General features: G+C 38.1%; 1 protein-coding gene across 2 annotated transcripts; it reads right to left on the bottom strand.

The window, feature by feature from the left end:
• Nucleotides 1-54: 54 nt before the first annotated feature.
• Nucleotides 55-26159, bottom strand: plekhg7 (pleckstrin homology domain containing, family G (with RhoGef domain) member 7). 2 transcript variants are annotated; one of them, XM_033968548.2, is made up of 17 exons: nt 25952-26159; nt 24611-25401; nt 22474-22496; nt 16993-17111; nt 16236-16276; nt 15166-15267; nt 12362-12505; nt 10911-11006; nt 9597-9695; nt 7629-7742; nt 5940-6114; nt 3699-3814; nt 2581-2668; nt 1482-1561; nt 1235-1388; nt 710-807; nt 55-323 (listed from the first exon to the last, which is right to left on the bottom strand). In XM_033968548.2, the coding sequence occupies exons 2-17, from the start codon at nt 25262-25264 to the stop codon at nt 213-215; spliced, it is 2214 nt and encodes a 737-aa protein (XP_033824439.1). In that variant the 5' UTR covers nt 25265-25401; nt 25952-26159; the 3' UTR covers nt 55-212. The 2 variants fall into 2 exon arrangements, with proteins under 2 accessions (XP_033824439.1, XP_055078492.1); XM_055222517.1 differs by having other exon boundaries at nt 16221-16276; nt 25952-26097.
• Nucleotides 26160-27718: the final 1559 nt, after the last annotated feature.

The following is a 27718-nucleotide window of genomic DNA, read 5'->3' as shown; positions in this document are numbered from 1 at the left end:
TATCAGATTTTTACTGTCCGTGTAAATGAATGTACCCAGTGAAAAACAGCACAGTTTTCTAAATAATCTCACATTTATTGTACACTACTGCAGTAGCTGCCCTGTAAGGCATATGACACATTTACAAAAACATTCCTAGTACTAATACAGTCACTGAAGATGTCTGGGGTCGAGACATTGAAGTGCACATTGACAGTAAATGGCTTTGAGGATCAGATCTGTGAAGACTCCAGCCACAAGGAGGTGCTCTTGTGTCGCAGCTGCTGACAGTCCTGCTTCAGCACAGTAGTCACAGCATCCTCTATCTTTGACATCCAAGCTCTCTGAAAACACACATCAACTATGATTACTACATAACTGGCCAAGGCATAACTTACACTTTGAACATGACAAATAATATTACACAGTTACACATTAAAGGTATGGGACTTTCTGGAGGTGGCATGTCACCTGCATGATTCCATGGAAAATTAAAAAGTTAAAACCATAATTTTGAAAATCCTCCATGAAGATAGATGCGGAATACTGTGAAATATTACAGCCAAAAGAATATTTCCATGAAAACAAGCGGGAGGAAGCCTTCTCTAGAGTCAGCTTGTGGAGATGCCTGCTCACAGTAAAGACTAAGTTTTCTAATGCAATAAACACCATCAAAATGGGAAATGGTTTTCTGTCTATGCACAAAGAAAGCACAGTGTAAATGACTTACTTTGGCTGTTTCTGAGGGAGCTTGAAGTATGAAGGCTCCTATACACTGCTGGTACCGATTCTGGTGCATAATAATAAAGGAATGAGGCAGACCCGATGCTGAAAAATATTAAAAGTTAACATTTTAAAATGTTTTAACTGTTTAAATATTACAAGCTTTGATGTGAAAAAGCGCCTGCCTTGCAGAGCACTCATATCACACTGAACAGAAGTTAATTCCCGGTACATGAATGTTTTGGGGGGTAATATAACGACATTATTTATAGCATTAATAAAGCATGAACAAAGACATTCATAGAGTACAAATAGTTTATTAAGAATGACTCTGGTTTAGGAACTACTTTTAATTAACAGCTCAGGGTTTGGGTCTTGTGTAGGTGCATTCTTAATAAGCCATTGTTTCATTATGAATTATGTGTTTCTTCATGTTTTATTTTGGCTGATTCAAGTTTTGTTATTAGAATGTGTAACACATTTTAATATTTTAATAGAACAATAACTGAATCACGGTTATAAATGAGCTCACTTGATGCGTTCAGCTGGTCGATGTTCTTGAGTTGAAGCCGGTCTAAAGACACTGGCTGATCCACCACAGTGAAGGTGCAGCCCTCCTTCAACAGCTGGTCCAGCTCCTGGTTCTGAGGCATCCTCAGTGGGTTCTGTTCTGGACCAATGGAGCGCTGGGTAAAGCACATATACATACATATATAAGACACAATGTGAGAAAAAATATAAGAATCTAAGAAGACTCGAAGCACTTCTCAAAAAAATACCTTTTTGTTTCTCTTGATTTTTGTGATAAGAAGAAATTCGTCAAAAAGGAACAGATAAACATCGATGAGCTTGGTGTTTTCTGGTGGTAAGACCAAGTATTAGTTTTGTTACACAAGCAAACACAGTTGCAAAAAAACATTTTCATTTTAACACACAAAATGAATTCTGATCTACAACTAACAAGTTAATTCATAATGAACATTTAGTTTATTAAGAATGATTCAGACTTAGTAACTACTTACTTAAGGGCTTAAGGTTTGGAACTAGGGTGTTAATTAAGTAGTTACTAAGTAACTACTTAATTAAGTAACTACTACTTAATTAGTAGTTACTTAGTAACTACTAATTAAGTAGTTACTAATTAGTCATTCTTAATAAACTAATTGTTCATTATGAATTTAATCTGGTGAATTAAGGTGAGATTGGTGGTACCAATCATGTTTACCTCTCACTTAGTAACCACATTTTATGTTTACTCGTGTGATCTAATTGATTATTTGATTTATTGCAAGAAAAGTCAAACTTATTTGACCCTGGCATGAACCCAGTAACTGGTTGGGCCACATTTGGCAACTATACCTGACATCAAATATAACTGGCACTGCATCACTGGGGACATTTACTTTTGCCAAAATGAAATCAGATAACTTGATCTGATTATTAAGGTGTGTTTACATGTACAACAGAAATTAAATCATCAAAAACATCTGGAGACACGTGTCAGTTAAAGTAATTGTATGTGGCCTGTGCTCTTACTGGTTTAAAAAGGTATTACAATCACAACTTCACCTGGGTTGCCTGAGCCTAAAGCTGCATATTGAGCACATATTTGTCTAATTCTCAGAAAATGGACAGGTCATGTCTCACGTGAAAGAACAGAACCCAAATGAGAGACACATGTGAGGCTCATTCTGCTTCATGATTGGATAATTGTCATGAGAACCAAAACATCAAATTATAACAAACAGAAGAACTTTAATCCTAACCCTTTTCCTAAACTCTATCACTTTGAATGACCAATCACAGTGTAACAGAGTGTAATACCTACAATCTGGACCTAGTCCAATGTCAAATACGCCGAGTCCAGAAGGTCCTCACCTGTCAGCACCAGTCTGCCCTCATGGAGAAGGCTGCGGTGAGAAATGAGATTCTCCAAAGTGACCGCCTTGAGCAGATGTTTCAGATTCTGTAAGAGAGGCACTCACTCAACTGTGTTCATGATTACAACATACTTAAACTGCATTTGACCGGTTAGACTACTCATTTCACTAAGACACAATTAACATATTTAATATTTTACCAAAAAAAATATGTTTTTAAGTTTTGGAGAATATAATTTCACTTCCTGGCTGGACATGGGCTGTAGATGTGACATGCACAAATAATTTCAGAAACATTACCTAGCAACCATAGCAACAGTGGCCAAATATTGCACAATTGTTATGATTAGATTAATAACAATAGAAGACTACACCTCTATTTCATTAACTCAGTGTTTAAAGTGCATCCCTTGTGCGTGAATTGTCCCTGGATTTTGGACATTTTTGGTGTTGTTGATATATGAATGAATCAAAAATACAAAAAATGCCAACCCCTTTAATGGACTTAGAAGACGCTACTAACAAACTTACTCATTTAAACAAACTCATTTGCTGCTTCTTCCAGGCTTTACAGAGAAATGAAGCCAACTTATAAACAATAGAATTAAACAACCATTTCATCTTGTTGTCGTCATTACACCAGAACATATCAGGGCACTGGATGAACATTTCATCAAATAAAAGGACTTAAAATGGACAATACAACAAAAAAATGAGCTTCACTATCCACTTCTCCAACTCACATAAACCACAGAGTCTTTCTTCTTCAGAGGCTGGAGAAAACCTCCAGTTTCTAAGACCAGAGGAAAGATCCCTGTCGCAGCTGTGCCATAGGTGTGTATAGGTAGAGGGATTCAGTTTGAGAATGCACCGCTAAATAAAATGCAACTTTTATTCCCACAAACTAACACTTAAATGATCTAAAACTAAGATAAATATTTACCACACCAAACAATTATAAAAAACATAAAAGCTTGTCATATGCACTTTAAGTTTCCAATATTTTCTCTAGATCAACCTAACATTTCTTTATAACAGAAAATAATAAAGAGGCTACCTGCCATTACATATAAACAGACCATACTGTACATATAGTTTAATGTCCCATGGGCTTACCTCTGGAATAAAGGCACGTTTGTCCCTCTCCCAAACTGGCAACCACACTAGAGCGTCTCTCAGCTGCTTTACCTTCTGGTAGTTGTCCAGCCATTTGACCTTCCCCTCCAAATCACCTAAAGACACACAACATACTCTACAGTGAACTGGCAACATGTTGACAATAAGAAATGATGTGAACATTTGTGTTTCTTGCAGCACTCCTTCTGCATTTTCATGTTTATCCTTTGAAAATTCCAGATGTTCTTCACTGCTTAATGAGTAATTTCTTGGACCACTACTTTGTACATCTATTTAAGTAATATTATTGTGAAGTACCTTTATATGAATATAATAGTCGGAGATGAGTAGCCAATAATTGTAGAGATGAAAAGAAAACAAACCGCACTACTTCAGAAGGCACTTAATAAATACTCCTCTCCAGAAATTATAAGGAACTATGCAGCACAACAAAGTCACAGAGGAAACACATGTGACTAATACGGTATAATTGTTACTTGTCAGTGTTATTTGACAGGGACACAGCATGTAGAATGTTTGCCATGAGTGAACAAATTAAGTGGTGACTAACAGTTACTTAATGACCTGGCAGAGCGATGATGGGAGCTTCCCAAACACGGGCGTGGTCACACAGCAGAGTCACTGTGCTGTAAAACGCTTTGTGCCCACAGGATAAAGGGCCAATGCATCGCCCAGATACACGCGCACACACACATACACGCACCCACAGGCACACACGTACACAGAGGCGCACAGACACACACACACACACAACACAGACGCACGCACACAGAGATTGGGTTTCCATGTCTTTTGGGGACATTACATTGACTTGTATTCATTTCCTTTACACCAGTCGTAACATTAACCCTAGTCCCTAGAACTTGCCTGATCTATCCTAACCCCAACCTTAACCTAATTTATCCCACATCTGAACTAGGAATGCATCGATCCAACACTGATATCGGATATCAGCAGCGATACTGGTATATCAGCAGATATCTTGGTTGGGCCTAAAAAAATTATGTAACAAGACTATTTACTGGTTGTAGCTGGTCCAGAAAGTAATGTCTAAACTTTTATTTACACAAAGCTGTTCAGTAGTTACTTGAGGGAAACATTTGAGTCATGTCCTAATTTACTCTTGTTTAAAGGAAATAAATGCTGTTTTCAGTCTTTGCCGATAGCTGATATCAACTGATACCAAACACTTAAAGCCATTGTATCACATGTATCAAGACTGCAAAAGCTGGATCGATGCCCCCAAACTTTAAACCATATTGCTGATCTTATTTACATCGTGGAGACATCATTTTTATCCCCATAAAGGAGGCAGGTCCTCACAGTGAGTATGTACAGCGATTCCAGTTCTCACAAAGTGATAAATACCCCTCCACCCCCAGCACACCTGACTGAGCTGAATACTGTGGTTAAAGTGCGCTTTGGTAATATGATCAGGGAGCTTTGGTTTAATTGATAACAAAGTACGTTTCACCTGCACCTGCAGCTTGTCCATCAGGTTAGAATGAACTGCCACAACTGGTCCAGAGACATAAAGGAAAACAAACACAAAACCTGCACCCAAGCGTGAGACATGTGGCTTTAAAACTAGTCTCTTCTATTTGTCTTGAGATAACCTAACTTCCTAAGCTTTAGTTGGTTTAATCTGTTTGTACAGCACTGAAAAATGGTGAGAGAAAGCACTTTGGCTACAATCAGCTGTGGACTAGTGTTGTCACGATACTAAAATTTCAAACCTGATTTTAATACTAACAAATACTGATTTGTTAGCACCAATACCAAGAAGGTAAAACACTCTGGACAATAGAATGTGATTATCAACATTAAATCATAGTACTTTCTTTTATAGTTCCATGTGTCCTTATATCTGTGTAATCCGTCAGTGTCCAGGTAGGGTCATAGTGGTCCATGGGCGTAAACTAGTCTATGTGTCTTATAGTTGTTCTGATGCAGCTCAAGATTAATCCAGAACTATTCAGGAAAGGTTCATTTCTGTCCTGTGAATGTGACATCTTAGTATAGATACTTGCTCAAATAATTATCTAGTTTTAGTATTAATTATTATTTGATTTTCAATACTTTTGACAACCCTAAGTCCCACCACAGTTCATTCAAAGTGGACAAGTGTAGTCAGATACCAGTGCTATGCCCGGCTGCTCCCCTTTGTTCCACTCATGACCTCATGAAAGGTGCCTATATTGACATACAGATGGTCCTTACAAATAGCTGTATCCACTTGATCCGCCACAGACTGGAGGCCTGCGACCTCTTCTTCAGTCTGAAGTCTTTTTGCAATATTCCTCAATAAAAGAGGGTATCGGGTTAGCCTCTGCAAAGGCGCCACCAACAGGTCACGAAGCTGCAGCCTCCGGCACTGTTCGTTCCTCTCACACCACTGGAAGAGAAAGGAGGGATCAAATTAGGGCTGCATGATAATGGATTTTGTGTGATATGGCTGTTTTTTACTCAGTCATTTCAGTTATATTAAAACAAAAAAGTACATGAAGACTTCACAGAGACAAGTCCATGACTAAACCAAGGCTAATTTTGGACTTTAGGAAATCATTATTAAATGTAACTTTATTTAACATAATTACTTACTTGGTGTTATTGCGATATATTGAATTTGTTGCAATATTGATTAATGCATCAGCTAATACTGCTACATTGATACTTACTGCAGTATATTGAGTATATTGTGCATTGTATTGTGCATTTGTATATTGCTTCACAGCAATAAGAACTGAACCAAAGTTCATATGTGCATTAAGGGCTGAAATTATCTAAATCATTCTACTGAAGGTGTATGGAGTGGGGCACTTCCTGTATTATCACATGATATCACAAGGTGGAACAGAGTGTTTTCCGTTTGAGAGAAGAACTCAGCCTAAATATGCATGATTTGTGTGTTTAACATGTGTGGATAGAACAAAACTCCGGTATATTTTTGATGATCAGAAAATAGCTTAATATGGGCCCTTTAAAAGCTACTGTGAACAAATAAGTGTTTAGCTTAGATAGAGTGAGCCTTCTGTCAGAGCAGAAAATAGAGGTCATGAGGTGAAAGAAGTCATCATGGTGTTAATTTAACAGAAAAAATGGGGGATGGGTGTTGAAAACTATGATAGAAATTATATCCTCCAATCAAAACAATAGGTTTGGTCCATGTGATATGGTTTAAAACTGTGCGGAGGACAGAACTGAATTCTATGGTGGAATTGACCTGGTTTATGGTTAATATTTGTCATTAGTGGGCCTAACAACATTAAGCAAAAACTATCAGAATAAATAAACAAAAGTGAGAGTCCAGATACAGCAAAAGTTTAATTTTTTTTTCACTATTCATCGATTCCAGAAAAACAATTTTTTCCTGATTTGAAGGACCCAGTGAGGACTGTTCCCCATTAAAAGATATAATATTTTGATTTGGTTTGCTTTTGAATTGCTTAATTACTCACAGAGGACAGTTAAAATAGCTTGCAACCCATGAACAGCTTCCGAAAGTGGAGTCATTATTCAACCCTAAAGATATGATTGTTATCATTTAAAGGAATTTTATCAGATTATCCATCTGAAATTATGACATAATCAATTTGTAGAAACATGAATGCAACATATACACACTTAAAGTCCTTATATGACAGGCTTTCATCTTTGTCTAATTAAGTTGGTGTAGTGGGATAGTACCTGTGGTAAATATTCATCATATTTTGACATCAGTTTGTGTTACAGGAAGTAGCGGTAAGTTCTAAAACGGAAAACATTCCTGTGGTTGGCATGCGGAGCTGACATTGAATGCTTGTTTGCTGTTGTGTCCTGTCTTTTGGCACGGTCTAGTCTGCCATGTTGTCAAAGTACACAGAGTCCTCCCCATGCTTTCACACAAATGAGTGCTCCCCCTCTCTGTACCTTCACATAAGATCCAAAGTCCTCTCTGGGTTTGAGGCTGTCCAGATAAAGCAGAGCAGAGGTGTAGTTGAGGCAATAGGTCTGAAGGCAGTGACATATACTCTCCTTAAACACCTGTCCAAAGATAGACATGCACACTTCAAGTTATCCCTCTGTAATCAGTGAACTCATCTGCTAGACTCTAGACCACACATAAATATAACACTTGGCTCGCTTTGCAATGTTTTATGGCTTTGAAATGACAGTGATATCAGATTTTTCTTTCTTTTTTTTAACAACAAAAACAAGTGAGACACTCATTAACAAAATAAACACACAGTTTAAACCAGAAGTTTACATAGACTATATAAAAAAGATATATTTTAGATACATTTTTTTCCTCACAGTCTGACATGAAATCAGAATACATTTTTTTTTAGGTCCATCAGCATTACCAAAATTATTTCTAATGTCAGAACAATGAGAGAAGGATTTTTTAGGGATTTATTTTATTAGTATCTGTTTCCATTGCTTGTATGATTTGGGTAAAAAATTTTGGATATCCTTCCACAATAGTTTTGTAGGAATTTTGGCCCATTCTTCCAGACAGAACTGGTGTAACTGAGCCAAGTTTGTGGCCGTCTTGCTCGTACAGGCCTTTTCAGGTCTGTTCATACATTTTCAACAGGATTGAGATCAGGGCCACTCCAAAACAGTGACTTTGTTATCCTTAAGCCACTTCATAACCAGTTTGGCCATTTGAAGACCCATTTGTGCTCAAGCTTTAACTTCCTGGCTGATGTCTTGAGATGTTGCTTCAGTATTTCCACATGATGCCATCAGCAGCATCTTCACAAGGTCTTTTGCTTTTGTTCTTGGGTTGATCTGCACATTTCAGACCAAAGCTCGTTCATCTCTGGGACACAGGACCCGTCTCCTGAGCGGTGTGATGCTGGACATTCCCATGGTCTTTATTTTTGTGTATAATAGTTTTAACAGATGAATGTGGCACCTTCAGGCATCTGGAAATTGCACCCAAGGATAAACCAGACTTGTGCAAGTCCACAGTGCTCCTCCTGATATCTTGGCTGGTTTCTTTCACCTTTCCCACAAAGAAGCAGTGTGTTTCAGGTGTGCCTTCAAATATATCCAAAGGTGTGTCACTAATTAACCTTCCAAAGACATGACATCATCATCAGGGTTTTCCCAAATTGTTTAAAGTCATAGTAATCTTACTGTATGTGAACTTCTGACTTTGAAGAAAATAATGAAACATTGTCTCATAAAATCCTTCTCTTTCTTCTGGCATTTAGCAAACAGAAAACATTTTGTTAATCCTAATTGACATAAAACAGGAAAAGTTTTAGTCTGATTTCATGTCAGACAGTGACAAAAAAGTGATTGTGTCTGTTCTGGTGTCAGTTGCATAAACAGTGAGACATTCAAACAGTTACTGACATGTACAGAATCAGTCACTCTAATTTTCATTTTTTTTTTTTTTACTTTAAGTCTATGTCTAAGCTTATGCAACTGTGTACAAACAATTCAAATGTAGTTTAATGTAGGTGTTGTACAGCCATAAAATTCAGCTAATTTCTTATTTTTGTATTGATGTTTTAATAACTTTATTTAACTAGGAAGTGATTCATTGTCACTCATTGTGATTCAAATATATCATGACAAAAGATTCCCGTTTAAGATGTTACTTATCAGATTAACATATATATTTATATACTGGCTTTATTTTTTGTCATGAAAATAGATATGATTTATTTTTCAAATCATTGTGAACATGAAGCATGACACAAAAGCACAGCTATCCTAAAGTTAGCATTGTTACGTCCCATAGCAGTAGTCCTGATAGTAACACTACACACTCTTGTACAGCCTTGTACTCATGTCATGCACAAGTTTTAATGATTTTGTAAAGGTTTTGGAGTTGTGTTGCCAGGTCAGGTTATGAAATTGAGCAGGTTGAGTCACACTTACTTTGCTGAGCAGCTCCAGCAGGGTGGGCCCGCCCTCTTCGCTTATCGCCAGGGTGTCCTTGATGACACGCAAGAGGTTGTTCAAGAAACCAAAGCTCACCTGCACAACAGAGCAGTGTCAGGTGTCTGCGGCCTAGTCTTACCCCTCTCACTGACTCTTTGACTCTTTATTATATTCACATTCATCTATTAAAGTGCATATGAGAAGTTACTCACAAGGAAAACATTTTTCTTTATTTTACTTTTTTAAATTTAGCAAAATAAAGACACTGTAATTTTTTTAATTAATTTATTAATCTAATCAGAACTATTGTGCAGTTTAGATTTTGGTTTTGTTTTGGTTAATGGTTGCTAGGAAATAGTTATGCAATTACCTCCATGTATGTCATATCTGCTGCCTGAGTTCAACCAGGAAGTAAAATCACACAATAAAATAAACTTCAAATATAAATAAAAACATAAAAATAAATACATATATAATTATCTTAAATATGTTAAAGTTATCAATCTAACATGCCATAAGCACTTTAAACTAATAAACATTTAAGGAAGACTAAATTGACATTCTTAGCCTGGAATCATAGACTATATATGGTTTCTTTATTGGCAATTAATAATTCATTATCATGTGAATAGGTTTATGGAGACATTATTGCTGGGTTTCAAAGGACGTCAATAATCTTCTAGAAACCAATAATATTTAATACAGATGTATCGGCAAATAAAGTTATTACTATTAAAATTCAGATTTTTGTTGATCATTTCTATTAGTGGCTCATCCCTAGAACTTACTATAGTTCAAGTTCAACATCTGAAAACCACCAATTGCTTTGCCTGGAATTATCTTCAGTGTGGCATTAAATTTCGTTATCTCCATGGAGACATGCAGGTACAAGGTACCAGGCTGAGGTGAGAACTGTGGAGAGGAAATTCCGCTCACAGTAAGAATGCCTGTCTTTCAAGGTATTTTTGAGAAATAAAGACACCTGTAATATTGAAATTCAAGCAAGCAGGTAGTAGACCTTTCACCAGAAAAGTTACATACCACACCTTTAAATTAATTGAAAAAAATGACTAACTTTTTTTGGAACTGGGTATAAATGTTGTGAATATCTGTCTGTCTGTCTAGTTGTAGCACTAATTCTTTAAGCAAGACTATTGAGAAACCTTACACTCTGCAGCCAACTCAGGTCCACCTCACTGTTTTTGCCCAAAGTCTGGAGTTATCAGTTACACCGATTAGAATTCTGAGCTAATTTAAGAAGAGCAATGATGTAAAACTAGCCATAAATTTTTCAATGAGCTAATCTCTCACCAGACAAAGCTCTTTGAGGTTAGCGAACAGCCTCCAAACGTCCACATCAGTTAGACAGTTCCGCGTCTGTAGATCCATCAGTGTGGCTAAAAACACCTGAATGCAACAAAATAATATGATTAAGGACAAAGTTAAGCTACCCGCTGCACTAGCATTAAATGACTACTGCACAGGATAAAACAATGGAACCTCAGGAATTTGAGGTTTAGGTTGCAACACGTTGGGTTGATTTATTTGTGCTGGAGTAGTTATTCAGGGCAGTTTTTGTATGTTTTGAAAGAATGTATTTGTCCCTTAAGGGTAAAAGCATTTGTTTACATTTACAACTTTTGCCATGATGGTACTTTTCAACAACAAACACAAGTGAATAAAATAAAAGATTGGACATAAACAGGTAAATTAACATGTTTTTGTGTAAATTTATATTAGCATGTTTGTTCTGCAGTTTAGATTAGTTGCGACTGGACAAAAAATACACTTTTCTCCATAATATTAAGATGTAATGTGGAACTGCACATTATTACAGGGCATGGTACTGATTTAGTTGCATGATTTGGAAGTTATTTTCGGCCTTATTAATAAAATAGTGCAGCAGATCAGGGTAAGAGGGAGGGAGTGGATAGAGTTGTCAAGAATATCCACTGCAGCTATAATCACCGTGCAGAGGAGGTATGGTACATTTACTTAACATCAGCCTGTCTGGGGACTACAGGTGGAAATTAGTATTTTTGCTATAACCTGGCACCACACATCCTTCCTGTTTTTTAAAGTTAATATATTGTTGTGCACTCTCCCTGTCCAAATAAAAGCAGACCATACCACCCCATACCATACTTGAATACATTTTAATATAATTGCTCTTTTCTGAATTTTCGTAGTTTTAAGATGCCAAACTTTTACTTAAATAATATATAATAAAGCATAACAGTACTCTTGCTTGAATGAACATTTTGGTCACTTTTTTGAAGTGTACCAGTGACAAAAGCTTTCTGTTGACAGTATTAACAGTAGTAACATGTGTGAGTCTTGCTTGAATAATTTCCACTGCTGTGTACTTGGGTAATATTGGTTTAAAGTAACTGTACTCTTACTTCAGAATACTTTTTGGCGACTCTATTCCGCCACTGTGTCATGTGCAGGATAATGATTTTCAAATATTTTCTGATGTTCTGCCAAAGGGGTTAAATTGTGGACATTCTCAAGCTAAATCCTCATGTTGCTACTGCTTTAAAAGGGCCTGTATCTCACCTCGGGCCTCTGAAAGCTGTGAAAAGCACTTATAAACTACCTGCAGTGAATAATTACTTGGAAATGGAATGCATTAATAATAAGTTTGGGCTGCTGCACAGTATATCAAATTAACTAGTTCTGTTTTTCACATTGTAAAGACAGTACAAATCGGGTACAGCGTCTTTAAGATCACCATGGAGAGTAAAATATGAGATACTTACCTCTTTAAGGACCATGAGCTGATCTAGGAAGTAAACACACTCGCTGGTGAAGAGCTCCCAGATGGCCTCCTGTCTCTTGTAGGTGTGGGGGTCGGGGGCAGAGCTCACCTGGAACTCCCGCATGAACTCCGCAACACAGTAATCCTGGATCATCGTGAATTTTCAGGAAGGAAAAGAACAGGTCACAATTAAGATGGAGGATGTCATATGCATGCACTTTTCTCTGAGACTGTATGAAGTCTAAAGCACTACAGGATAATTTGTCCGATTTGGAACCCCATTTTCTTCTCCCTGGCTTTGGGCAGGTGACGCGCCTTTAGATCTTCATGTGTGATTTTGAATCCGCGGCGCTCCTCGTGTGTGGTGTCCGAGTGACCCTGAGCTACTCTGTCATACTGTAATCACAAAACATCAACACGGCCACAGCCGAACCAGGGGCAGACAGACTGATGGACACAGGGGCGCAAGATACAAACTCAGGAAATAGCCAAAATCATTCAAAGATTATTTTATTACTAACCTCTCGTTATTAAACTGCAGTATTCTCATCAATATTATCCAGTAGAATTTGTCCTCTGCAAATAATAACCCCCAGTCCATAAAACAACACTATTAATCCAGTGTGAAGTGTAAAGTGTAAAACTAAAAGGTGAGAGTAGATCATCACTTGTGTCTGTTTACATAAATCCATGCTGCGTGGATCAGGGTGAAGCTGCTATAGATTAGTGATAGTTACTCTAATTCCTGCGTAATTTATCATCTGCCTTCTATGCGTTAAAAACATTTATCTGAGCTATTGCACCACATTTCACAAATAATAATACATCTTTTTTACTTGCATTTAAACTAAAAGTGTAATGCTCAGATCTTTTGAACACTTCAGTCTCAAAGTGAGTCATTCTAAACCAGTTTCTACACTACCATTCTTGTCTAAAGTTTAAAAAACAGTGGTGTAGCACAAAAACTGGTAGCCCTTCTATGCTGGTGGTCCTAGATCTGACAGCAGCATTTAACACTGTCAAATACTGTCCCAGCTTGACAAATATGCGTACCTAACAGATTTTTTTCTGAAGCAACACTAAAATATCTTAGATACTTTCTGGGCCTAAATGACAAAAAAAAAAGACAGATTGCATTCTCCAAATCCCACAGTTTCTTTTTTTTTATTTTTATTTTTTTAACAGTGCCTTTAATCAGTTGTCTACCTGCTGCCGTCCATTTGTAAAAAGATTTAGCGTTTTTATTGATGGTATTTTTAACGTGGACAAACAGATGAGCTCTGTAGTCAAAACCATCTTCTTCCAGCTCAGACTGTAGGGGAAGGTCAAGCCTTATCTGCCTCCTAATCAGCAGGAAAAGGTAGTTCATGCACTTATTACATCACGTCTGGACTATTGTAGCTCACTGTACTATGGCCTTGATCAGGGCTCCATTCGCCGTCTACAGCTGGTCCAAAATGCAGCTGCATGTCTCATAACAGGAGCAAGATGCCAGGAGCATATCACCCCTGTGCTGTCCTCCCTCTATTGGCTCCTGTGGTTTTTAGAGTCCAGTTTAAGATTTCGTTATTTGTTTTTAACTCTCTTCATGATCTGGCACCTTCGTATGTGAACTGCTTACATCGCACACTCCGGGAATCGGACCAGCTACTTTTAGACCACCAAACTCAAAACTAGAGGAAATACAGGCTTTGTAGTAACGGGCTCTAAACTCTGGGACTCCTCCTGTTACACATCAGAGTTGATACTTCCTTCCTCCTTCTACATACTTTCTTTTTTTTACTTGACTTTCTGTAGTGTACTTAACCTTGTTATATTGTCTTTATTTGTGTTTTACACATATTCAGTTTTTATCTGTATTGTTAAGCACTTCGTGGCAGTACTGTCTATATCTGAGAATGTGTGTATTGTATTTAAATATGTCAGGATGTTCCTAATCAATTCATCTCAAAGCTATTGATAAAATTAAACATGTTTATATATTGAATGATGTTGGCCTGTCCCTGCCACCTGGTCTCGTAGTGGCCCCTGGTGCACTCTGGAGCGGGGCAAGTGTTGAAATTGAATCAAAGACAAGCTTGGATTCTGTATATTTATGGGAACTACCTTTAGAATCATTAAATCTGACAAGGAAACACAGATCCACAACTTGAGACACTTCTTCTGCCTCTGTGCGTGCGGGTAGCCTCGGTCCATCTGAGCCACTCTGAAAGTGCTTTACTGCTGCCACCAGCGCACATCGTCCCCAGGGTTTATTTACACACAGGTGAAAGAAAAGACCACCACATGTATTGTCATGGACATACATTCTTTGGTTTGCTGATCACATCTCATGTGGCTTATGGTGCAGTGTATGGAGTGCATGATAAACAAGGACCAACCCAACAGTCAAGTAAATGGAACTACGTACATCTACAAATGTACACAGTGTACCATTAATAATGTGTGAACAAATAATTAAGTTCACTTGCGTCTGCTCTTCATCTCAAGTCTTTGACCAAGTTATGGCATGACGTGAACACAACTAAAACAAACACATTTGTTCCTCACGCTTGTATTGAACAGAGAAGCCTCCACCGCAGTGACGGCTCACTGTTTTTATATGTGTGAGAAAAACCTGGAATTTCTGGTTCTTGCTGAACATGTTTCTGTCATTTGTCATTTGAGTCACTTCTCTTTAAAGTCTTTTATTTGGATAAGGAATCCAGCCGTTAGCTCTACAAATAGTGCACGTTTGAATAGAATATGTTCTAACGCCTGAGCTAACATATGCATGGCCTTTTAAAATGCTTTACTCTGTCTCACCTTGTACTTTTGGAAATCTGGGTTCCTCCAATCCTGAATCTGTGCCGTTGATAGATACTTCTCCACATCTGACGCTGTGCCGATCTGTAACTTCCCTTTAGACTGCAAACAAAGATCAATGTCAAGTTCTGATCGCACATATGGGAAATACTATTGAACTCTTCATCAGTGGCTACGTTTTCCCACACATCAAAAACTGATCATCTGATATCTGGACTTGTCAGATTATTAATGACATGTAAACTCTGATGCAAGTGATGTTGTTCCGACTATTCACACCTGTACATGTGTTAACAAAATGCATCAAAAGGGTGATGTGTAATGTAGCAAATACATAGATCTTTTTAAAGACAAAAATTAGTTATTAAAAATAATTATAGTTAAATCATTTTGATTATTTTATCCATTTTACTTGCCAAATACCAGTCTGATAAATGTAACCTGATGTCTGGCAAAAATCATGGTACATTTTTGGCCAACCCTACACACATTTGAGTGTGTAGGGTTGGGCAAAAATGTGCCTTTTTTCTTATTTTCAACAAAACGATCAACAATTAAAGGATTTTCAGTCCTAATTTCATGAACATAAACAAGACAAACTTTTCATCAGCGCAATTTAACACACAAAATAATTCATTTCTTCAAAAAATGAACTTGGCTACAAACAACATGCTTTTACAGAAATGTAGATCTTAAAAACATAAAAAAAAAAGATGATAATTGATGATTTGATTCCAATTCAATGGCCCTAAATGTATGTGACTCAAACATAATAGTACTCCAAGTAAATTAAATTAACCTATAATACGAGTAAACACTCAATCTGATTTTGCAATATACACCCGTTTCCCCTTAAAAGCACTCTAATCATAGTTCAGCTTTTTGCCAAACCTCAAATCTTAACGGCCAATGGGATAAGAGGAACCACATAAATCTGCTTTGGGAAGTGGGTCAGAGAACAATGTTCAGACCCAAGACCCACAGTTAAATAAAAGTGCACCATAAACAACAAGCTACAGTTATAAAACAACACAGACAGATACGTCAAATCATACCAGCAGCACACCCACCGTGCTCCGCCTCGAGAAGGGCCACTTCGACTTCTTATGATCTGGGAAAGACAAAATATACAGACTTGTAATTATATGGATTATAATGCAATAGAATGTAGATATAATTGGTTAGTTATAGTTATTCATACAATGGCAGAATTATTTTAGATTTGAACCTGTTCTAGTGGAATAACTCAAGTAGTAAATATATCCATGGGCTTCAGAATGATGAAAAATTAGGACTGTTGCCATAGCAATTAACAGCTTCAATGGTTGACTGGTGAAAATTAAAATGTGAAAAGGTGATACCTATGAATAAAAATGTTGTTTTATAATTGATGTTTCCCCATTTGTATACACATGTTATAAGATTAAAAAGTGAGATGCATAAAGGTGAAGTCTTCAAACACAATCTACTGTCTGCTTATGTAATTGAAAATCATTACAACATTTTGACACCCAAGCTAATATGCAGCATGCATAATATGCAGAAATCCTCCAGCTAAGGTAGTCCTGACCAAGCTTGAGACGGGTCCCTGGGGGCTGCGCTTTGGCGTCACCTGCTCCTGACAGGTTGCAGAGGATAAATTTCCCTATGGAAATAATTAACTGTACCTTAACCTCACATAACCTACATCTGTCCTTGGTGCGTTTTAGCTGATGTGCAAACCAAGCTGTGAATTTAGGATTATCAATAAGTATGTTTTAATTATAAAACAATTTGCATCAACTAAAGTTTATATGAAACAGTACTTTTAATCAATTCATGTTGTACCTGAAAGTGTTGAACCATTGAGTAAATGTGCTGCTCCGTTAGATACAAAAAGATCTCCAGGTGAAACGTCCAATCCCGGTAAACTGACCACTACAGAGCTCCGCCTCCTCTCCTGTAGCCTGGGACACAAGAGAAAGATGTCAAAATTATTATTCTATTTTGTTTAGCAGGCTCATGTGATGCTGTGTAACAGGGCTGCATGATATGGAAAAGTATTGCGATATATGATATGACTGTTAAGTACTGCAACATTAATATCATTGCAATACTTTAATATACTTTTTGGCACAATAATTTCAGTTATACAAAAACAAAAATGCAAATATTTTAATTTACTACTCAGACAGTTTCAAAATAAAAATATTAACAGAGACAAAACTAAGGCTATACAGGACTTATTAAGGAAAATCAAAAATAAAATCAGCCATTTTTAACATTGTTATTTTAAAACCAGTCCACTTCTGTCAGGCCCCACTACAGATAACTTACATAAGCAGCTCTTAAGGCCAAAATAACTCCATTGTGTGGCATCTGTATTTCATTAGAAACCATTTTATTGTCCGATAATCAGGAAGTCCACATTAGCATGCTTGTTTGCTTCACCGTCACAGCAAAGCACCGCTCTGGTTTGTGAGAGTTGTGAAAAGCACTTATAAACTCCTCCCGGTGAATAACTGGGATGATTCAAACGCAGGTAAGGTAAGTGAGGAATAACTTAAGACGACTGCACACTCTTTAAAATGAACTGGTTCTGTTTTTCACAGTTTTTTTAAGTACAATGCCTTCAATACTTTTGCAATAAATCGGACAGCCCTGCTATACAAACATTTTAAAGCGTTCGTCTTGCACATAGTTGAAGGTCCATTATTCTAAAGTATCTGTAGACATACTGCAAGCCAGAGGAAATGATAGAATTCCTCTTTGTCATTTGGCGTAGCTGAAATACCATTCAAAGTACCATTCAGGTTACGCTAAACTGACAATTAACAAGGGTCTCCTATTGTAAGTGTAATACGTCTGTCTTCTGTATTGGCCCACCCATTTGTCAGGCTGTCGACTCCGCACACAATCCCCTCAGTTACATTTCAGAGTTTCAAACCGAAGTTGGAGAAACACAGGTCTACCTTTGGGCCCCAGGCACAACTTAGACTCAACTTGTGTTCTAGCCGTCTTGACTTGGCCCATTTTCTTATGTAATCTGCACTCAAACGACAGCATGTTCATGTGTGAGAGTGTATATAAAGATGTGCACGGAGGGGTTGTCTAAAGTGGTTTCTTATGCAGCAAGTTACATTTTTAACTAAAACCTTTCTATTATTTTGGTTTGCAGTATTATTAGTCTTACTATATTTTTTTTCTTTTAAAATAATTTACAAAAAATCTGTCCTAAAAAATGAAGTGAATTTTAAGCTCGGCCATAAAACATTAATAAATGGCAAATAAATGACAATAAGTCTATTCTTAAAGGTCCTACACAAAACTGACTCTTCTAGCTTTAATCCATGTTCTAATGCTGATTCCTCCGCAAAAACAGACCTGGAGTTGTGTTTTGTTTCATTCACACATGTTTGAGTATCACTTTATTATTAGTCTGTTACATCTCCAAAGCTCAAAATGCTCTGTTCCACCTTGTGATGTCATGAAGTGGTAGTTTTCAAGTTAACAGTGACATTTTAACTTTAGTTCAGTAGAGACTGGATGATTCAAGTGAAGGCGTATGAACTTTAAAAACCCAATGGAGCACTTCCTGTATCACCATATGACATCACAAAGTGGAACACGGTGTTTCCAGTTTGAGAGAAGAACCTAAATATGCAGGGTTTGTGTGTTAAACATGTGAATAGAACAAAACACAACTCCAGGTCTGTTTGTGATGACGAAACAACATCAGGACACGGATCAGAAAATAGTGTAATATGAGCCCTTTAAAGTCCAGGTTGTCATATTTTTTTTTACATACAAATCAAATGAAAACAACAAAATTTATGTCGTTGAATTGAAGACTTTGAAAACACCCTGATTCTGCAAACCACTAGAAATATTCAGAAATCAGCACTAACTGGTCAACATGACACATGTAAATCTAAACAAGTTTTCGGTGTGTTTTTGCTGACACACACTGTACTAGAGATTACAACTCGTCTTATCCACATTCCCAAATATGCATCATTTATCATAACTACGTCAGGACAGATAAAAGTTGTTACCTATGCAATAAGGAAGTCCAGTGTGCAGATTGGTGGAATAGATAAATATGATAAATGTATAAACAGAAGTGCAGTATATGTCAAGAGAACAGTGACAAGGTTCATGCGAATTTTGCTTCCTTGTGTATGACCCGATGCTCAGAGGTGGGTAGAGAGGCTTAACTGTTGGGATGTAACATGTTTTATATGTTAAAGTCAAGGACAAAATATGAAACAATGCACAACATCTGGAAAAAAATGAGAAAAACTAAATCATATCTGAAGCAGCAGTGCAAGAAACACAAAAGTTCAAATAAATATAAAGCTTTTCAGTGGGAAAAGTAACTCAAACTTTTACTCTGGTAAGGCTACTGTTAAGTAAACTGAGTAAATGTGAGTACTACCCACCTCTGCAGATGCCTGAGTGAAAACAGTAGCAACATTTTTGACTGGGAAGACTTGTTCCAGCAGTAAATACATGTAAGCACGTGGAGTGTACATACGCCTATAGCTTTAAAGTCCACAACAGTTACATGAGTTACTACTGTGCAGGTGAAGACACAAGGCAGCGCTAAGGCTCACTGCTACTGTGGGGATCGTGTTGCATCTTGGGAAATAGCTAAATGTCACGCTTTTAGGGGTGTTTATACTTACAAAAACATCACGTCAAAAAAAACTAACTGGGATTAAACCTACGGCTGCTACATTATGACAAAAATCACAATAACAAAATGAACCGGTAGAGAGTGCAGACCCAATAGAATTTATTAGTCATGTTTTGTGACACCTGCTGCAAAACAAATGCACACATCTCATTCAGAATTCGCAATCACTGCCCGACCCTGTGGAACTCTCTCTGTTCTGTCCTTGTTTGTGAAGTATCTTTGAGTAACAGTGAAAAGCGCTATATAAAACTGATGTATTATTCTTATTATTATTAGAAGTTTATGAATTGTATATTTGACTACATTGCTGTGGACGAATTTGTAACTTGATTAACTGAACATCCCCCAAAATTCAAAATGTTTATTCCATTTTGAGACAGAATACTCCCAGACCATGCACCTCGCTGGTGTCATGCGTCTCAGTCTGTTCCAGTTCTGTGATTTGCTGTGGTTTTATTTAGATTGACAGATTCTTGACAGCTCTCACACCCAAAATCAAACTAAAACCAGTCTTATAATAGTGCACCGGTTTCCTTCTGCAAGTCCTCAGCTCACCGTAGTTATTTTTCTATGTATTCAACATGGAGAGATGTATACAGTGCTTTGCCAGTGTTAAACTATGGGTGTTTTTATAGCTCAAACATATCTTTAAAAACCTATATTCAGTCTGTCAGTAGAAACTCCTCTCCACAACTTGGTCTGATGGTCTCTTCTAATTTTCTCTATGTAGTAAGAACGTTTTAATGCCATACCGTGGACATTTTATTGCTTTGTATGGAGTTTTCCAGAGAGAGAAGCAGGTGGGGAGAATCTCCATGCACATTTAGAGGAACTGTTAAAAACTGCGATGTGTCACTTTTTACAATGCTGTGATTCTGAAACACACCCCTAAAATATTACACAGGTTTCAAACACATTCTCGGCTCACTGTAGTGTTAATAAAATTTCAATCTTGAGTTCGATAGTAAGGAATAGACCATGTGTGTTATATTTGTGTAATCCCTCAGTGTCCAGTAGGTTCCATAGTGGCCCATGGGTGTATAGTAGTCTGTGTCTTATACTTGTTCTGATGCAGTTTAGGTTAATTCTAAAGCTATTCAGGAAAGGTTAATTTCATTTTTAGTATCAGTATTTGCTCATTTCGATACTAGTTTTAGTATAGGACCAGCCTAGCTCACTGTATTAGTTACATACTCCTCTAAAGTCCAGTATTCAACAGTTGACTGCATATGATCCTGCTGCAGCACCTGAGGCTTTAATGAGACACGGAGCGCTCTAACCAGGTCAGTGCATCTTTTCCATTCAATCTGCTGTGTCTTGTACACAATACCACCCTGTTGCTTTGTGACCTCTCCGAAAACTGGCTCTGTGTCAACCCAAACCTCGCACAAAAATGACTGCTTTGTCCCCTGTGACAAATAATGATTCTCCCGAACAAAACTGTCCCCATCGACTAGAGGCTTCCCCCGGCCTGTCCACTGTAAGGACCTGGATTGCTAGAGCGTAATTACTAAGACAATAGCCTGACTAATTATCAAGTAAGGGTGGTGTGGGCGGTGGGACCGGCCCTTAGCAAGGGGCGCGGGTGGCAGAGGAAGAAAACAGCTTTAATGAGCATTTGTCTAGCCCCTACATAACCATGGGACTCTCCAAACTTAAGCGTATGCCTCATTAACAAAGACATAGCACAATGAATGAACAATGGGACTCGCTGAACTCACGGGCAGGCACACACGGCACAGGGATCACTCAGAAATATGCACGTTACGTAATAGATTCCAAATGTATGTAAGGCTTGAGAATTTGTTGATTGAAAGAATTATTTGATGGCATTTGAAATAAGTGCTGAAATATTTAAACTAGGAATTTTTTTAGCCTTGAATCTGCTAATTAAAGAAAGTTTGTATTGGTAATATGTCAGATATTTAAGTTTTTATGCCATACATTCTGGATAAAAAAAGCTGTGACTTTAGTATTTTTAATTTGGATTTTTTCATAAATTTGATAAATAAATACACAGAATTTTTCCATATCTCAGGTTGAACTTGTAATATCAAACTACCTACCAAAACAGAGCCATGGCAATTGAGTGAAATTGATTATAAAATATCCTGCATACTCACCAATCATGTTATTTTTAATTGTATTTTATGTAATCTTAATTTAAAGCAATTTTTAAATATTTTCAAATATTTTCAGTGCTGCCTGAACATTAACAACACAGACTATTAATCACTGCCATTTAACAAAAAACATCATTATAATAGCAATTTCTGAATTCCAAAACAAACAGAGGATTGGCACTTTTTTTCTCCCTCAATTAAAAAAAACAACAAAATAATAAAATATATCACTGATGATTAGAACTGGTTGCACCTCCCTAAAATATGATGTTAACACAGAATTTACCACGATAACTGCATATTAATCTCAATCTTGCAGCCCTAAATGGTGTTATAAACTGTTTAGATTAATGTTTGCAGAGTAGTTGTCATCGATGTAAATCAGTCAGGCAGCTACAGAAACCCTTTTTGGATTACGCCCGTTTTATGCAAAAGTGGACTCTTGATATTTGCACCGCTGACACACTGTTCCCAGACAACATGCAAAGCAGTTCAAAGTACACCTACCTGTTAGGACTCAGCTCCTTCTCCTGTAAACAGAAAAGGAAAAATATGAGACATATTTATGGAAATATTCAAATATTTTATGACATATACAACATTGATCAGTATTAGGTCAAATAAAAGAAAGTAATACTGACGTGCTAATCAAAGAAAATGGTAAACCAAGGTAGTATTTACAAGCATTGATCCCATGTCCCAGTGGTTAATATGGCCTCAAATTAATACACAGATAAAGTCATCAAAAAACTACATATTTATTGACACTAAAGCTCATATTGAAAGTAGAAAGTTATTTGTAAAAATATCAATGCTGAAAAATACACAAACAGGACAAAGCTGCACATTTCTTCAATAGGTTTGCTGTAGCCAAACTAGTTTATCAATTCATGCTAATATTAAGTTAATAGCTATTATTTTATGATGAAAATTACACTCCAATGTCAAAATATAATATGTTTTAAATCTTAATTGTGGTGTTGGAATCAGTATTGAGCACTAAGCCTTTCCTATATTCTATTATTGTGACACTAACTGGGATAAATCAAAACCTTTTTTAAGAAACAGCAAGAATAATACATTTTTATAATATACATTAGATAATGATCTTGATACCACAATTGCATTTTTTGTATTTTTTGGATTATTGCCAATTGTACGAGTCACTAAACCCTTTGTACACTGTTAGTCAGCTAAATACATTTATCGATCTCAAAATGACTTTAACAAAAAGCATCAACTGTTGACAATAAGTTCTACAAAAGTCACATTGTTTGAATTCTCCACCAGCTGTAATTACACCGTTTACATGCCGCATTAGCCTGATCTTACTTCCACCGCAAACAAAAATAGAAACCCACAAAAAGGACCTCCTATGGCTAACAACAGCACTATATCACTTTCAAAGAGACAGAATTTTGAATCAAGTGTTTTAAGTGGGCGCTCGGGCTCAAAAGCCTGTGATATCGGAGTCGAATTGTCGGGACTCCATTGAGAAAGTGGCTGCTTGAATGCGGTGAGCTGCTCAATAGATCTACCCATTATGTTTCTCCATCGTTCACTGACCCCTCTATTATTGGGTGACTGCTGACTGCGGTGAATGGGGGCCCCAAGAAGACCACTTCCCAGGGCTCTGAAGGCAGTGGGTTTGGTCTGAGCTGTCAGTGCATGTAACTGCTGATTCATTTGCTGTCAAAAGCTTGCATTGTGAATGGCCGCTGCGGGAGGCAAGGCACACTGACGGAGCGGAGGTTAGAAGAATGTGTGGCGATTTAATTTATAGGCATAGGATTAAAACAAAAAAAACAAAAAAAAAACTACAGTGGTCTAGTACAGTATGCACTAGTGGGAATGGATAATAACGGACAATGAAGGGACCAATTTGACGTCTTGATTATCACGAGGGTTGAATGAGCAAATAAGAGCAAATAAGAGCAAATAAGACTGCAATTTGAATGGTTGCAGAGACAATTTGAATGGTTGCAGAGACAAGTTTTAGGACTTTACTATTTAGGTAGTCAGAGTATGTGTTATAAATTCAAGTCTATTTGGCCAGATTTTGTAAAAAAACAAAAAAACAACAACAATTAAACTCCATTTAAACTTCTATAAACATGTTCTTCTGAAATGCATGTGATTCTTGTATTAGTTTAGTGATTTTAATTCCACAGTTTTCTCATATAATCCTGGTGTTTTAAAGTGTGAACCTCATATTGATCTAAAAAAACTCAAATCTACATAACTAAAAGTAATAAAAATGCATTTAGCCCGATTATTCGATCCTGATTGCTTGATAGGGCTACATGAAAAAGAAAAGCGAATTGCTATTTTTCTAACATAATTTCTATTTCATTTGCAATATATTTTTAAAAACATATATCTGTGGACACATTGTAAACAAATCCAGGAGCATTGACATTTGCAAGAAGACAAGAATATGAACTGATAAACTAATACAATCTCGCATGAATTTCAGAACATGTTTGGAGAGGTCTAAACTATATGCACAACAAGATTTTTCTATGAGACAGAATATTTTGTTCTTTGCAGATTACATTATCTAAATAATTGCAGCCTTTGTGATTTGGTAATTGCACCATTAAAATAGTAATTTGATACCATTTTGATTTGATATTAAACTCACCTTTGATTCACTGCCATCAGAAAACACAAAATCTTTGAGGCTGAGATGATTGCTGTGACAGTCTTGTCTGGGCGATGTGACACCGTTGTCAAAAGTCTTTGATCTGTGGGACTGGGTTCGCTGTCGCCCTGACGATGAAATGTGCTGCTGAACCTGACAGTGGTTGCCATCGGGAAGGGGGCTTACGGCCAGAGGGGAGATAACTCTGTGTACAGGGGACTGAGGGCTCATGGGAGGGGGTGCGACGACAGAAGAGGGTTCTTCCTGAGTAGGACCCATTATCACAGGGTCCCGAGGCTCACTTTGGGGTCTCCGGGTGCTCCTCATTCTTCTTAGGGTGGGGGACGTGGAGATGCGGCCGGGTGCCTGACGGTCAAACTGAAAATAAGGTGCAGCCAAGGCATCACTGTCCGCCAGGGACAAGTGGCGTAGCCTGGAGTGAGTGCGTGTAAGGTCTATGTGCATGATAATGGGGCTGCTGGTTTGGGTCTCCCGGTCGGTCCGATCTGGAAGGTCCCAGTCTGTCTGAGTCTGTGCAGAACAAACACCTGTGGGCTCCACCTCATTCTCAGCCCACTCAATGTAACTCCAGTCCAGCTTCTTTTCAATATCCCCGTCTTTCTCCTGTAGAATCACATGCGTCATTGTGGACATTGTAAACGCATTGTAGAGCAGCACAACTTTGAAAACGTTGTGGCTAATGGTCTGGTTCCCTCAGCCTCTCCTGGGTAAGGTCAGATGGTAATCCTGTTGCATTCCAACACTGTTCACACCAGTCACCTCTCAGGCTTCTGCAGAAAAAAAGAATGGAAAAGTGTCAATAGTGACTGGGGGAAATTAGACAGACTGTGCACACAGCAGCCCTAATCCTCTGAAAGGGGATTTGACCAGAGTTCAAAACTGTAGTCTGGAATACAACGTGAGCTGGCGCACTGACATCTTTGTGCGTAAAGGGGGGTGACAAAAAGAGAGAACAATGATGCTCCATTACGCATGGTTTCTTACAGTGTCTATCGGAGTCAAACATTTAAAAGTAACAGTCAAAGTAACTCGTGTCAGATGCTTCAAGTCCTCGCCATCCTCTGGTAGCAGCTCCTTTTGTTTTTAACCTTCGCCAAATTAGATAAAAGTAATTTTTATTTTGTGCCACGTGAGCTGTTGGATCTTCACATGATACACAATCTTTACAATAATAACAACGTAAAAAACCCTCATGTTTCATCAAAGAACAACAATAAAAGTGCAGATCACGGGCTGCTGCTGCTACTGTGGGAAACAGAAACCACCACGCGCGTTTGGAAAGAGGCTCGTTAACATTTAACTATTGTCCGGTTTACTTACGTCTGTCATCGGCGCGAGGAGGGCACAGGCGAACGGCTCGAGAGTCAAACTTCAAACTCAACCCCTTTGGCGACAAAACAGAAATGAGTCCCAGCGGCAGCAGCGGCGACGGCGGCGACTAGCAGAGGAACAGGTCTGTGTGGTGCACAGCCAATGAGGGAGTGGAGCCAATGAGCGACGAAAGGTGCAACTGAGTGCGTCTGTGTATGGGAACCAAAGCTCTCTCTTGCTCTCTCTTTCTGTCTCTCTCTCTCTTGCTCTCTGTTTCTCTCTCTCTCTCTCTCTCTCTCTCTCTCTCTCTCTCTCTCTCTCTCTCTCTCTCTCTCTCTCTTTCTGTCTCTCTCTCTGTTGCTCTCTGTTTCTCTCTCTCTTTCTTGCTCTCTGTTTCTCTCTCTCTCTTGCACTCTCTCTTTCTGTCTCTCTCTTTCTCTGTTTCTCTCTCTCTCTTTCTGTCTCTTGCTCTGTTTCTTTCTCTCGTTCTGTCTCTCTCTCTTGCTCTGTTTGTCTCTCTTGCTCTCTTTCTGTCTCTCTCTCTTGCTCTCTGTTTCTCTCTCTCTCTTGCTCTCTGTTTCTGTCTTTCTCTCTCTCTCTTGCTCTGTCTCTTTCTCTCTTTCTGTCTCTCTCTTGCTCTTTGTTTCTCTCTCTCTTTCTCTCTCTCTCTCACTTTCTGTTTCTCTGTCTCTCTTTCTGCCTCTCTCTCTCACACACACACACAAACACCCCCCCCACACACACACACACTTTCTCTCTCTCTCTTTCTGCCTCTCTCTCTTTCACACACACACGCGCGCGCACACACACACACACTCTCTCTCTCTCACCCCCCCACACACACACTATCTCTCTGTCTCTCTCTGTCTTTTTCTCACTGTCTTTCTCTCTCTGTCTCTTTTTCACTCTCTTTTTCTCTCTCCTTCTGTCTCTCTCTCTCTTGCTCTGTTTCTGTCTCTTTCTGTCTCTCTCTTTTGCTTTGTCTCTCTCTCTTTCTGTCTCCCTCTTGCTCTCTGTTTCTCTCTCTCTTTCTATCTCTCTCTCGCTTTCTGTTTCTTTGTCTCTCTTTCTGCCTCTCTTTCTCTCACACACACAAACACACTTTCTCTCTCTCTCTTTCTGCCTCTCTCTCTCACACACACAAACACACACACACACTTTCTCTCTCTCTCTTTCTGCCTCTCTCTCTCACACACACAAACACACACACACACACACACACTTTCTCTCTCTCTCTTTCTGCCTCTCTCTCTCTCACACACACACACACACACACACCCTCTCTGTCTCTCTCTGTCTCTTTCTCACTCTCTTTCTCTCTCTCTGTCTCTTGTTCACTCTCTTTTTCTCTCTCTCTCTTTCTGTCTCTCTCTCTCTTGCTCTCTGTTTCCCTCTCTCTCTCTTTCTGCCTCTGTCTCTCTCACACACACTCTCTCTCTGTGTCTCTCTCTCTTTCTCACTCTCTCTCTTTCTCTCCCTGTTTCTCTCTGTCTCTTTCTTTCTTTTTCTCTCTCTCTCTTTCTGCCCCCCCCCCCCCCCCCCCCTTCTCTCTCTTTCCCTCTCTAGAGTCACATAGGAGGAGCAGTCTGTATGCCCATTTGCTTGTACATCATTCATACAGTGAGAAAGTTTGAAAAGGATCGTCCAATACAAACATACACTTTTGTTTTGCCAAGTTTAGTTGGACAAAGTACTTACCTAAGAGTCTGACCCAATAAACCAGTTACTGACAACAATGTGACCTTTTGGGATTCTTTTGTTTCTAGTTTAAACACC

Source organism: Periophthalmus magnuspinnatus, chromosome 6, assembly GCF_009829125.3.
Source record: "Periophthalmus magnuspinnatus isolate fPerMag1 chromosome 6, fPerMag1.2.pri, whole genome shotgun sequence".
NCBI lineage: Eukaryota > Metazoa > Chordata > Actinopteri > Gobiiformes > Gobiidae > Periophthalmus > Periophthalmus magnuspinnatus.
Note: the sequence above shows the minus strand (reverse complement) of the source record. Positions and strands in the feature narration are given on the sequence as shown.

What these genes read in the sequence shown, in the direction of transcription:
- plekhg7 (XM_055222517.1), bottom strand. Translation starts at nt 25,264, where the DNA reads ATGTCCACAATGACGCATGTGATTCTACAGGAGAAAGACGGGGATATT. An exon ending in CTGATGGCAGTGAATCAAAG is followed by an intron (nt 22,497 to 24,610) that starts GTGAGTTTAATA and finishes TTCTGTTTACAG; the next exon opens with GAGAAGGAGCTGAGTCCTAA. An exon ending in GGGCAGACTGGTGCTGACAG is followed by an intron (nt 1,562 to 2,580) that starts GTGAGGACCTTC and finishes TCTTACCACCAG; the next exon opens with AAAACACCAAGCTCATCGAT.